Below are 13,663 nucleotides of genomic sequence, written 5' to 3'. Positions count from 1 at the left end.
TCGCAACCTCAGCCAGCAAAGTCATGGCGACGGTCTTTGAGACTCTGAGGGGTTACTCTGTTTGATGTCCTCCCTCAAGGTGCAGCGGTAAACTGTGAGGTGTACTGTGCTACCCTCGCGAAACTGAAGAAATGGTTTTAATGAGTTCGTCGTCACCAAAATGCCAACGAACGTCTCCTTCTCTGTAACAACACAAGGCCTCGTGCACTCGAGAAGAGATCACAGACCTTCATTAGACAGTTCTTCCTCATGCGCCCTACCGCCCTACAGCCGGGGGAAGCAGCATGTGGGTGATGGGGAGGTCATTGGTGCAGCAAGATGTTGCCTCCGATGTCGACCAGTAGTGTTACCACACAAGCATACAGAGTCTGCCTATAAGGCGGCATAAGGTCGTCGCACTGAACGGAGACTTTGCTGAAAAATGGGGTTTTGTAACCAAAAGACCCACCCCCTCCATGAACCATGGACCTTGCCGTAGGTGGGGAGGCTTGCATACCTCAGCGATACAGTTGGCTGTACCGTAGGTGCAACCACAATAGAGGGGTATGTGTTGAGAGGCCAGACAAATGTGTGGTTCCCGAAGAGGGGTAGCAGCCTTTTCAGTAGTTGCAGGGGCAACAGTCTGGATGATTGACTGATCTGGCCTTGTAACACTAGCCAAAACGGACTTGCTGTGCAGGTACTGCGAATGTCTGAAAGCAAGGGGAAGCTACAGCTGTAATTTTTCCCGAGGGCATGCAGCTTTACTCTATGGTTAAACGACGATGGCGTCCTCTTGGGTAAAATATTCCACAGGTGAAATAGTCCCCCAATCTGATCTCTGGGTGGGGACTACTCAAGAGGACGTCGTTATCACGAAAAATCAGTTTGGATTCCGTAGAAATGTTGGAACACGTGAGGCAATACTGACCCTATGATTCATCTTAGAAAATAGATTAAGGAAAGGCAAGCCTACATTTCTAGCATTTGTAGAGTTAGAGAAAGCTTTTGACAATGTTGACTGAAATACTCTCTTTCAAATTCTAAAGATGGCAGGGGTAATATACAGGGAGCGAAAGGCTATTCACAATTTGTACAGAAACCAGATGGCAGTTATAAGAGTCAAGGGACATGAAAGGGAAGCAGTAGTTGGAAAGGGAGTGAGACAGGGTTGTAGCCCCCCCCCCCCCCCCCCAACGTTATTGAATCCGTATATTGAGCAAGCAGTGAAGGAAACAAAAGAAAAATTCGGAGTAGGTATTAAAATCCATGCATAAGAAATAAAAACTTTGAGGTTCGCCGATGACATTGAAATTCTGTCAGAGACAGCAAAGGACTTGGAAGAGCTGTTGAACGGAATGGACAGTGTCTTGACAGGAGGATATGAGATGTACATCAACAAAAGCAAAACGAGAATAATGGAATGTAGTCGAGTTAACTCGGGTGATGCTGAGGGAATTAATTAGGAAATGAGACACTTAAAGTAGTAAAGGAGTTTTGCTATTTGGGGAGCAAAATAACTGATGATGGTCGAAGTAGGGAGGATATAAAATGTAGACTGGCAATGGCAAGGAAAGCGTTTCTGAAGATGAGAAATTTGTTAACATTGAGGATAGATTTAAGTGTCAGGAAGTCGTTTCTGAAAGTATTTGTATGGAGTGTAGCCATGTATGGAAGTGAAACCTGGACGATAAATATCTTAGACAAGAAGAGAATAAAGCTTTCGAAATGTGGTGCTACAGAAGAATGCTGAAGATTAGATGGGTAGATCCATAAGTAATGAGCAGGTATTGAATAGAATTGGGGAGAAGAGAAATTTGTGGCACAAATTGACAGTAAGAAGGGACCAGTTGGTAGGACATGTTCTGAGGCAACAAGGGATCACAAATTTATCATTGGAGGGCAGTGTGGAGGGTAAAAATCGTAGAGGGAGACCAAGAGATGAATACACTAAGCAGATTCAGAAGGATGTAGGTTGCAGTAGGTACTGGGAGATGAAGACGCTTCTACAGGATAGAGGAGCATGGAGAGCTTCATCAAACCAGTCTCAGCACTGAAGACCACAACAACAACAACAACAACAACAACAACAACCGAAAGGGTGCGGAATGATATGGTGTATTGGAATGCTGAATGAAATCAACCGGATTTCAGAGGAAAAGGTGTTGAATTACTTATTGAATGCCCCTCGCGTATTGCAAAAATGCTACAGCCAAGTTTGCCGCCTCTACCTGACAACCGTGGCGCTACCCTTGAGCGACGCCCAGTGCAGGTGCGTCCACCTGCCCTTCGGAGGCCCGCGCCTGGCGGCCAGCAGCTGGCGCACCGCGGCCACGTTGGAGGCCTCGGCCGCCAGGATGAGGCGCCGCAGCGGCCAGTGCACGTCGCCGGCCAGCTCCTCGAGCACCTGCACCGTCGCCACCTGCTCGTTCCTGCGCGCCAGCTCGCGCGCCGTCCTGCCGTCGGCGTCGCGCGCCCAGGCGTCGGCGCCGGCGTGCAGCAGGATGCGCGTGGCGTCGACGGCGCCGTGCGCCACGGCGGCGTGCAGCGCGGTGCGGCCGCGGCCGTCCCTGGCGCCCACGTCGGCCCCCGCCTCCACCAGCAGCCGCACCGCCGCGTCGCGCCGGCGCGCCGCCGCCACCTGCAGCGGGCTGCGGCCGCCCCCCTGCAGCGTGACGTTCGCCAGGGCCGGGTCCACGGAGAGGGCGAACTGCAGCAGCTGCAGGTGTCCGCACTCGCACAGCTGCTCCATGATGCCGGCGGCGTGCTCGGGGTCACTCAACTTGGCTCTCGTAACTTCCAGGTGTTTCCGAGGTAAGCCTCCTTGCAGCAGAATTTCCACCCATCCCCAAGCATGAGTTTCTTCGGCGAAGCGCAATGGACTCCACTTCAGTATCTCTTTGGTCGACAGCTGCTTCTCCAGCACTTCCAGCACGCCGGCATTTCTGAAATGTATAAGGTTTCAGCCTAAGTTCGTAGCGATTTTTCGTAAGTTTACTAAACACAACAGATACAGAGACTGTAGGCGTTAATAATGTATTCTTCATCACTATTCTGCCAGCGCTAGGGTAACTTTTCGATTCCACGACTGTAGAAACCATGTGCTTTTGAGTCGGAAAACTCATACAGCCATCAACGGAGTGCATTTTCATCCAGAAATGAAGTTCCTTCAAGGTTGTTCAATAGAGAGAGGAAAAGGTGAAAATCTGTGGCCACAAGATGAGTCGAATAAGGTGGGTGTGGAATCAGTTCACAACCTAACTACTATACAGGGTGGTCCATTGATCGTGACTGGGCCAAATATCTCACGAAATAAGCGAAAACGAAAAAACTACAAAGGACGAAACTTGTCCAGCTTGAAGGGGGAAACCAGATGGTGCTATGGTTGGCCCACTAGATGGCGCTGCCATAGGTCAAACGGATGTCAACTGCGTTTTTTCAAATAGGAACCCCCATTGTTTATTACATATTCGTTTGGTACGTAAAGAAATATGAATGTTTTAGTTGCACCACTTTTTTCGCTTTGTGGTAGATAGCACTGTAATAGTCACAAACATATGGCTCACAATTTTAGACGAACAGTTGGGAATAGGTAGGTTTTTTAAATTAAAATACAGAATGTAGGTACATTTGAACATTTCATTTTGGTTGTTCAAATGTGATACATGTTCCTTTGTGAACTTATCATTTCTGAGAACGCATGCTGTTACAGCGTGATTACCTGTAAATACCACATTAATGCAATAAATACTCAAAATGATGTCGGTCAACCTCAATGCATTTGGCAATACGTGTAACGACATTCCTCTCAACAGCAAGTAATTCGCCTTCCGTAATGTTCGTACATGCATTAACAATGCGCTGACGCATGTTATCAGGCAAATATCTTTCAACTTTCCCCACAGAAAGAAATCCAGGGACGTCAGATCCGGTGAACGTGCGGGCCATGGTATGGTGCTTCGATGACCAATCCACCTGTCATGAAATATGCTATTCAATACCGCTTCAACTACACACGAGCTATGTGCCAGACATCCATCATATTGGAAGTACATCGCCATTCTGTCATGCAGTGAAACATCTTGTAGTAACATTGGTAGAACTTACGTAGAAAATCAGCATACATTGCACCATTTAGATTGCCATCGATAAAATTGGTGCCAATTATTCTTCCTCCCATAATGCCGCACCATACATTAACACGCCAAGGTCGCTGATGTTCCACTTGTCGCAATCATCGTGGATTTTCCGTTGCCCAATAGTGCATATTGTACCGGTTTACGTTACCGCTGTTGTTGAATGACGCTTAGTCCCTAATTAGAACATGTGCAAAAAATCTGTCATCGTCCCTTAATTTCTCTTGCGCCCAGAACTGTACAATGACGTCCTGTCGTCCCCATGCAATTCCTGGTGCATAGAAATATGGTACAGGTGCAGTCGATTTTGATGTAGCTTTCTCAACACCGACGTTTTTGAGATTCCCGATTATCGCGCAATTTGTCTGCTACTGATGTGCGGATTATCCGCGACAGCAGCTAAAACACCAACTTGGGCATCATCTTTTGTTGCAGGCCGTAGTTGACGTTTCACATGAGGCTGAACACTTCCTGTTTCCTTAAGTAATGTAACTATCTGGCGAATGATCCGGACACTTGGATGATGTCGTCCAGGATACCGAGCAGCATGCACGATATCGACCTTTTCCGCAATTGGTAAACGGTCCATTTTAACATGGGTAATGTATCACAAAGCAAATACCGTCCACACTGGCTGAATGTTAGGTGATACCACATACTTATACGTTTGTGACTATGACAGCGCCATCCATCACAAAGCGAAAAAAAGTGGTCCAACTAAAAGATTCATATTTCTTTATGTACTACACGAATATGTAATAAGAAATGGGCGTTCCTATTTAAAAAATCGTAGTTGATATCCGTTTGAGCTATGGCAGCGCCATCTAGCGAACCATCCTTAGCGCCATCTGGTTTTCCCCTTCAAGCTATACGAGTTTCATTCTTTGTAGTTTTTTTTGTTTGATGATTATTAGTGAGATATTTGGTCTGGTCACTATCAATGGACCACCCTGAATAGTGTTTTATGTCAGTCTAGCAGAATCCAAGAGTGTATTATTGTGGAGTAGCATCGTTTTGCGCAGTCTTGCTAATTGTTGTTCTTAGACTGCGTCTGCAAGACGTCTCAATTTTTGACAAGAATTGTCAGCAGTGATGGTTACACCTCGGGGAAACAGTTCATAGTATACCACACAGTCGCTGTTCCATCGGACGCATAACATTATCTTTGTACGTGGAGTTGCTGTTTCATATGGGTTCACCCATTCCCTTGTGTCAGTAAAAACCTACATTTCTCGTCACCAGCAACGATACAGCATAGGGAATGATCACCGTTGTCTACGAGCCAATAGATGACGAGCAAGCAGGGATGCTTGTTTAGTGATTTTGGCTTAGAACACGTGGTATCCATACACGCATCTTTACCATCGCATGAAAATGTTGCACAATGGTGGGATGATCACAGTTCATCACATTTCCCAGTTCTCGAGTGCACTGACATGGATCATTGTGAACTGAGACATGTAAACGATCTTCATCAAACGCTGAAGGACTTCCTGAACAGAGTCACTGAAGTCAAAACGATCCTCCTTAAAACGAGAAAACCATTTTCTTTCAGTGCTCCGTCCAATGACACTGACTACATACAAGGCGCAAATGTTTCTGGCTGTGTCTGAAGTTGTCAGCTTTCTACTGAACTCAAACACAAGAATATGTCGGAAATGTCCGACTTCTCCACTTGGCACTAAATTTTCTAGCATCCTCAGCTCCACTGACTATCTCTAAAAGACAAAATGACAAGTATGTAAACTTAAATGGCAACAATGAACTAAAAATAAAAAGTTACAATCTATCAATAAACCCACAGCAACCAGAGTACCAACTTGCAAAACCGTGCGAACTTATGCAACAACCCAATATTACACTACTGGCCATTAAAATTGTTACACCACGAAGATGACGTGCTACAGACACGAAATTTAACTGACAGGAACAATATGCTGTGATATGCAAATGATTAGCCTTTCAGAGCATTCACACAAGATTGGCGCTGGTGGAGATACATACAACGTGCTGACATTAGGAAAGTTTCCAACCGATTTCTCATACACAAACAGCAGTTGACCGGCGTCGCCTGGTGAAACGTTGTTGTGATGCCTCGCATAATGAGGAAAAATGCGTACCATCAAGTTTCCGACTTTGATAAAGGTAGGATTGTAGCCTATCGCGATTGCAGTTTATCGTATCGTGACATTGCTGCTTGCGTTGGTCGACATCCAATGACTGTTAGCAGAATATGGAATCGGTGAGTTCAGAGTGTAATACAGAACGCCGTGCTGGATCCCAACGGCCTCGTATCACTAGCAGTCGAGATGACAGGCATCTTATCCCCATGGATGTAACGGATCGTGCAGCCACGTCTGGATACCTGAGTCAACGGATGAATTCCAGGTTCTGCTTACAGCATCATGATGGTCGCATCCGTGTTTGTCAACATCGTGGTGAACGCACATTGGAAGCGCGCATTCGTCATCGTCATACTGGCATATCACCCGGCGTGATGGTATGGGGTGCCATTGGTTACACGTCTCGGTCACGTCTTGTTCGCATTGACAGCACTTTGAACAGTGAACGTTACATTTCAGATGTGTTACGAGCCGTGGCTCTACCCTTCATTCGATCCCTGCGAAACCCTACAATTTAGCAGGATAATGCACAACCGCATTTTGCAAGTCCTGTACGGGCCTTTCTGGATTCAGAAAATATTCGACTGCTGCCCTGGCCAGCACATTCTCCAGATCTCTCACCAATTGAAAACATCTGGTCAATGGTGGCCAAGCAACTGGCTCGTCACAATACGCCAGTCACTACTCTAGATGAACTGTGGTATCGTGTTGAAGCTGCATGGGCAGCTGTACCCGTACTCGCCATCCAAGCTCTGTTTGACTCAATGCCCAGGCTTATCAAGGCCGTTATTACGGCCAGAGGTAGTTGTTTCGGGTACTGATTTCTCAGGATCTATGCACCCAAATTGTGTGAAAATGTAATCACATGTCAGTTGTAGTATAATATACTTGTCCAATGAATACCCCCATTTATCATGTGCATTTCTTCTTGGTGTAGAACTTTTAATGGCCAGTAGTGTAATTAATTATATGTCACTACTCATTGTTAATTTAGAACGCATTTCTTTCCTTGACACACCTTTGAAAACGATGCCAAGCCAGATACGAGTGATTACGGGCATAAGCAGGATATGGAGAGTCGGTCTTCTAGCAGCCAGGAATATGTGAAAGTTGCCCAGGACAGTGTAGAATGTTGTTCTGAGAGGATACAGGTTTCTTCCTTGGCTACTTGGTGGGTCTTGAGACTGGCGTTATACCAAGAGGTTTTCGGAAAAAAATCATCCACAAAATTCCCAAGATTGCAAGAGCCAACAAGTGCGACAATTATCGGACAGTCAGCTTAACAGCTCATGTGTCCAAGTTGCTGACAAGCATAATATACAGGAGAATGGAAAAGAAAATTGAGAATCTGTTAGAGGAAGATCATTTAGTCTTTAGGGAAGACAGAGAGGCAGTTCTAACGTTACGGCTGAATAATGGAACAAAGATTGAAGAATCTGGAAAAAGCATTCGACAACAACAAAAATGGTAGAAGATGTTCGAAATCCTGAGGAAATTAGTGTTAAGTAATTGGAAAATACGGGTGATACAATATGTTGGTGAACCAAAATGGTACAATAAGAGTGGAAGACCAAGAACATAGGGTGTAGAACTGGGATTTAGTCTTTCACCCTTTGCTGTTCAGTCTATACAGCGAAGATGCACTAAGAAAGGTTCAAGAATCCGATTAAAATTCAAGGTGAAAGAACATCAGTGTTAAGATTCATTGATAACACCGCTATTCTCACTGAAAGGAGAATTACAGGATGTTAGTAGAATAAACAGTCTGATGAGTACAGCATATGAATTGAGCGTAAATCGAAGAGAGACGAAAGTAATCAGAAGTAGCAGAAATGAGAACAGCGAGAAACTTAACATTGTAATTCGTGATCATGAAGCAGATGAAGTTAAGGAATTCTGCTATCTAGGCAGCAAAACAGCCCTTGCCAGACGGGGTAAGGAAGACATAAGAAGCAGACTAACACTATCAAAAATGGCATTTCTGGCCAAGAGAAGTCTGCTAGTATCAAAAATAGGTATTAATTTGAGGAAGAAATTTCTAAGAATGTACGTTGGAGCACAGATTGTACGGTAGTGAAAGATGGACTATGGGAAACAGGAACAGAAGAGAAGAGAAGCATTAGATATGTGATGCTGCAGAAGAATGTTGAAAGTTAGGTGGACTGATAAGGTAAGGATTGAGGAGGTTCTCCGCATAATTGGTGAGGAAAGGAATGTATGGGAAACACTAACAGGAAGGAGCGACAGGATGACAGGACATCTGTTAAAACATCAACGAATAACTTTCATGATAATAGAGGGAGCTGTAAAGGGAAAAAACTGTGGAGTAAGACGGAGAATGGCATACATCCAGCAAATAATTGATGACCTAGGCTGCAAGTTCTAATCTGAGGTGGAATTTGTGGTTGGCTGTATCAAACTAGTCAGAAGACTGATGACTCAAAACATAAACGTGTACCTGCTACTAAGCTGTGTTGCATTTGTTACTATCATATACCGGAAGTTAATAACGAACTCTCATCTGCTGTGTTGTGAAACAACTGAGTGAGTGAAAATACTAATCACGGGAGTTTGGCTGCCCCACTATTTATGTGTTCCTTTTATTCAAAATTCCCGTGGCTGTGCCAGTTATAACTTTGACGTGTTATGGGTGATTTGATTCCGTCTGTAACTGTTACTCTGACTGGAAGGAATTGTCATAAACTGATTGGTCTTTAATGTGTGTGATTTTAAAGCTCTTAGAATATTGTTTTGGCTATAGCTGTTTCTTCTTTTATTATAAAATTTTGACCTTCCGTTTACAAATAACTGCATCCTTTTGTGCATAATTCTCTCGATTTCTACCTGACTGGTTAACGCTGACATCATTCTGCCAGCTGTAGGAGGAGCTTCCAGTATTTAAGAAACAGCTGTATTTCTCTCTCTAGCAGTTGGCTGTCGTCATTCAGCGGTTAGTGCTCCACGCACAGCCATTGTCCATCAATATGAATATATCTATATTTCGTATTTTGTAGCTAATTTTAAGTTCATTTTACGTATCCCTCTAATTTATATCCTGTATTACGTTACAGCTGAAAGTCTGAAGATTATTATGTAATGATCGAAACTGGTCACCTTTTAATAAACATCATTGGATCTTCACTGCTGTATAATTAATTTCAAATGTTCCATTGTGATAGCTGATTTCCTCTAACAATGTTTCCAATAATAGTAACTGATTATTCACTTGATAAATTCGTTAATGTCGAAAGAGGTGAGAAATTTCAACACTTATTCCCTCTCTTAAATGATGTGTAACTCTTTTAAGATTCTATTTTACGAGTGTTTTTCTTCTTTTTTAGAGCTATAAAACCTAACAGCTTTTATTCTACCTGTGTAAAAGTAGTGGGATCACCTGTTGCTGTCATTGCCCAATGTAAATCCAGGTTCAAGACAAAGTTTCCAGGGCGAGGCCTTGACATTCTTTATCTGCATAAAATGTAGGTTGTAATTTTACATGTGTCATTGTAAGCATGTCTGCTGGAAATTTAAATTCATGGAATGTGCACTGATACAGACTTGCTTCTAATTATTGCCATCTGTAATATTTGGTCTTTGTTATTGTTAAAGGTTTTCTGATGCTGAACGGTCTTTTTATTGGTGCCTGTAAAGTACTGGGACTTCTGATGGTATTATTGGTGCCATTTTAAATAATTTTGATGTTAAATTGTATGCTTAAATCCTTGGGCTTTTAAATAAATTTTATTGTTGGTGGATGCTTTAGTTAAAGATGCTTTTAAATATTTATTTGAGTGTAACACTATCAGATCTTTTTATGGCACCTTTTTATGTTAATAGTGTGAGATCTGCTGTAAACATTTTATCAATTATTTACAATTGTTTAACTAAATAATTAAAAATATTCAATTTACCAGCAAGTGGCTTATGTAAATCGTTTGTGTTAAATAAAGCTGTGAATTTTTTTCTGTTAAGCACGAGTTCACTCACTTACCACTTCCAGATCCCCGCACCCTTAATCATTTCTGTGGTAACAGAGAGTGGTTATTCGGTGAGTGGGAGTTGCACCTGGTAGTGAGCAACTCATCTTTCCAGTAACTAGTGTTTTGGTTGTTTTAGGAGAGTATTTGGCCATGGGAGTGAGAAGTGTGTTGGGGCTGACTCATTAACGAAAACATTGCTTCCAGTATGAGTTAAAGGTTCATACCGAATCTGAGGAGGGCAGTACCACTGGTTTAAGTCAGTAGTTGCAGACTACATGAAATCTGCTGGTATACATCAGTGTGGATACTGTTGGGGACGTAAGTGTCACATGCTCCGATTGCAGGACGTTGCTTTTTGATGTGCAGGAAAATGTTACCCTGTTAGTTGACAACTGTCTATTTCACATGAAAAGCATTTTGTTTATAAGCGTTCTTAGATGATGTTGCTGTTAGGGTTTGTGATCTACATCTGGTCACTGTGGATCGCAAATTTTTTCTGGAATTCAGACAACGCAAGAGGATGACCTGTCATTGGTACAACGAATTTCGGCTTTCAATTGGCATGCAGAGGACGAAACAATTAGCATTGATTGTGAAGAAAATTTACATACGGTCAGGAGCTGTAGCCCACGCACTGCGCAGCTGTTATTTTGTGGCTTCGCGCTGACTATTGTCAGCAGGCTGTCTTGTGGAGAATGGATGTGGCTGCCTTTATAGTCCGTGCACTTGTCGAAGCTGCCAGGCCTTGCCTGCACCCTGATACAAATTTCACGATGAATTTAGACAGCTCATAGGATCTGAAGAATTTCCAATTCTGTAGCGACTTACAATATATCTTCAAATCTATTGCTGTCTCTTTGTGGGACATTATTCTGTAAAACACAGCACGCATTTATTACGGTAATTTCAGACTGTCTCAGCTGTCCTTGCACCCAAGCCTCACTGGACCCTGGCTCAAACATTCTTCTGTTCGGGGCTCACTGGACCTTGTCTCAACTAACCTCATGCCCAGACCTTAGGGGACCTTTTCTCCAAACTTCTGAAGCCGACTCCTCACTGGATATTGTCTCAGCTATCCTTGAACCTACATCTTGCTGAACATTATCTCAGCTGTCCTTACAGCTAGGCCTCAGTAGACTTTGCGTCAACTGCTCTTGAGCCAACATCTCATTGGACTTTGTATCAGCCGTCCTCGAGCCCACATATCATTGGACCTCATATCAATTATCCGCATGCCCATGTCTCAACCATCCTCACACCCAGGCTTTGCTGGATCATGTCTCAACAGTCCTTGAACTTACTGATTTCAGCACCTTGCCTCAACCGTCCTTGTGCTCTGGCCTTATTGGACCTATTCTCAACCATTCTCTTGCCCAGGCCTCGCTGGACTTGTCCATCTGTCCTTGAGCCCAGGCCTCGCTGGACCTTGACTCAGCAGTCACTGAGCCATCTCCTTGCTGGATCTTGCCTCAACTGTCTTCATGCCAGGCCTCATTGGCCTTCTTCTTAAACATTCTCATGCTCAGGCCTCAGTGGGTCTTGCTTAAAAAAATCCTTGAGTTCATTCCTTGCTGCATCTCAGCCATCCTCGAGCCCACACCTCTTCACTGTCGTCGAGTTCACCATCTCACTGGAACTCCTCTTCAACTATCCACAAGCTCAACATCTCACTGGTCTTCTGTGTCAGTGATAGATTTCCAGTCAAGAGCATTCCAAAATTCAGCAAAACCAAATAGTGCAGACTCACATCGCAAGGAAGTGTGTTTTTGTGTTTTACTCAGTGGGCTTGTTCCTGATTACTAGGGTACATTCACTATAGCATATTGCTCCTGTGGGTCGAAAATAGCAAACGCTGTAAAATATGTGCTTCAGTAGACTGCAATAAAAAGTATTAGAATAAACTTTATTGATTGTCCTAAACTATACACCATATTTATTAAACTTGCGGTCTTACATAAAACCTATGTTAAGTTGAAGTTCTGGTATAAAACCTGACTGGGGATTGTAGGACAGTCTCTTGAACTTACTAGTATATAATTGTAATGTTCGAGATTTCTTTGTTATTAGATATGAGCTAATTTGGGAACACATATATGACGTTTAACACAGTATATTGGTTTATGTTTCCTCATTTTGTGAATATTAAGAGACTGATGTTTTTTCTTTTCGGTACAAACTTTTTTCGTTAGGTCCCATGTCTGTGATGTTATTTTGTGTGCTAAGAAAACGTATTCCTTCTAGATGTGACCTTCATCATAAACAACTTGTACCGTATTTCTATTTCGGTTTTTGTGACTCGTGTTTTGTGGCTAATTTGGCATTCAGGTTTTTCCGTGAACTTATTTCATTCTTTTTGTTTTGTAATTTGTTATTTAGAACTATGTTGATTTTACGTACAATGTTGTTTTTGTGATATGCATCAAACTTCACTAAGATACCACCACAATTAACAACAGCAGTAATAGGTTTAATGCTGCTCAACCTCGACGTGTTGTGTACACATGTAATCACGTAGAATACCTAGACGTTTTCCGTGTATGTATCATTTTATTTTCCTTTTTTTCTGTATCTTTCTAAAAATATTACTTCTTTCTTTATATAACACTGATGCAAAGCAAACGCAGATATATGCATGATTTGTCAGCAGAAGAAGAACCACATCAGAGAGCATAGTGACAGAACTAAAAGAAGCAGAACAGATATTACGACTAATGATTAATCAGCCTAAAATGAAATACACGCACAGCACAGAAAGGGCCAGGCGCTCATTGGGGAATTGAACTTCGGGCATGCACATATACGAGGGCGCGCTGAAAGTAATGCCAGCGAATTTTTTATTCTGTTCTCAGTATCAGTTGAGATATTACGTGTCACGCATATTACTCGGTCGACTTTCCCACTTCGCTGACGATATCTGCAACCCTCTGCACCTCGTTGCTTGAGAAACAGAAAGATTCAACCGAGTTTCTATTCATAAATGAAGCACCCACTTCAGCATGACAATGCGACACCACGCATGAGCGCTGCTACATCTGCAACAACCCGATGCCTTGGGTTCACTGTCGTCGATCATCCTCCATACAGTCCCAACTTGACACCATCCGATTTTCATCTGTTTCCAAAACTGAATGATCATCTTCGAGGACTTCACTTTGCTAGTGCCTCCCAACAAACTGGTCTCCCGCTGGGAGAACATCGCCAGGATGACTATGTCGACAAATAAATAAGAATTGAAGAACGAAGCTATAGAATGTTAACAAAATCTGTTTTATTTAAAAAGCTTTGAGATTTCACACAAAAAATTCTGAGGCATTACTTTTCAGCACGCCCTCGCAACTTGGTCACAGCGTGTGGGTCAGACGGTTGATGGGACACGCTCTATGTTTGCTGTTCATACTCGCAGAGTCGCCAGAGTTAGCTTAGTTGCTTCCTCGGTTCAGTTAAC

The 13,663-nt window shown here is 43.2% G+C and overlaps 1 protein-coding gene across 1 annotated transcript in view; it reads right to left on the bottom strand.

Annotated features, from left to right (window-relative positions):
* Positions 1-11,224, bottom strand: part of LOC124593788 (ankyrin homolog) — a 42,506-nt gene extending 31,282 nt beyond the window's left edge. Inside the window, exons 1-2 of the mRNA XM_047132137.1 lie at positions 11,220-11,224; positions 2,211-2,924 (exon numbers count right to left, since the gene is read on the bottom strand). Coding sequence (XP_046988093.1) covers positions 2,211-2,924; positions 11,220-11,224 — 719 coding nt within the window. The remainder of the gene's footprint in view (positions 1-2,210; positions 2,925-11,219) is intronic.
* Between the last annotated feature and the right edge of the window lie 2,439 nt (positions 11,225-13,663).

This window comes from Schistocerca americana, chromosome 2 (genome assembly GCF_021461395.2).
Source record: "Schistocerca americana isolate TAMUIC-IGC-003095 chromosome 2, iqSchAmer2.1, whole genome shotgun sequence".
In the NCBI taxonomy this organism is placed as follows: domain Eukaryota; kingdom Metazoa; phylum Arthropoda; class Insecta; order Orthoptera; family Acrididae; genus Schistocerca; species Schistocerca americana.
The sequence above is the reverse complement of the archived record's forward strand: the minus strand, read 5'-3'. Positions and strand labels throughout refer to the sequence as shown.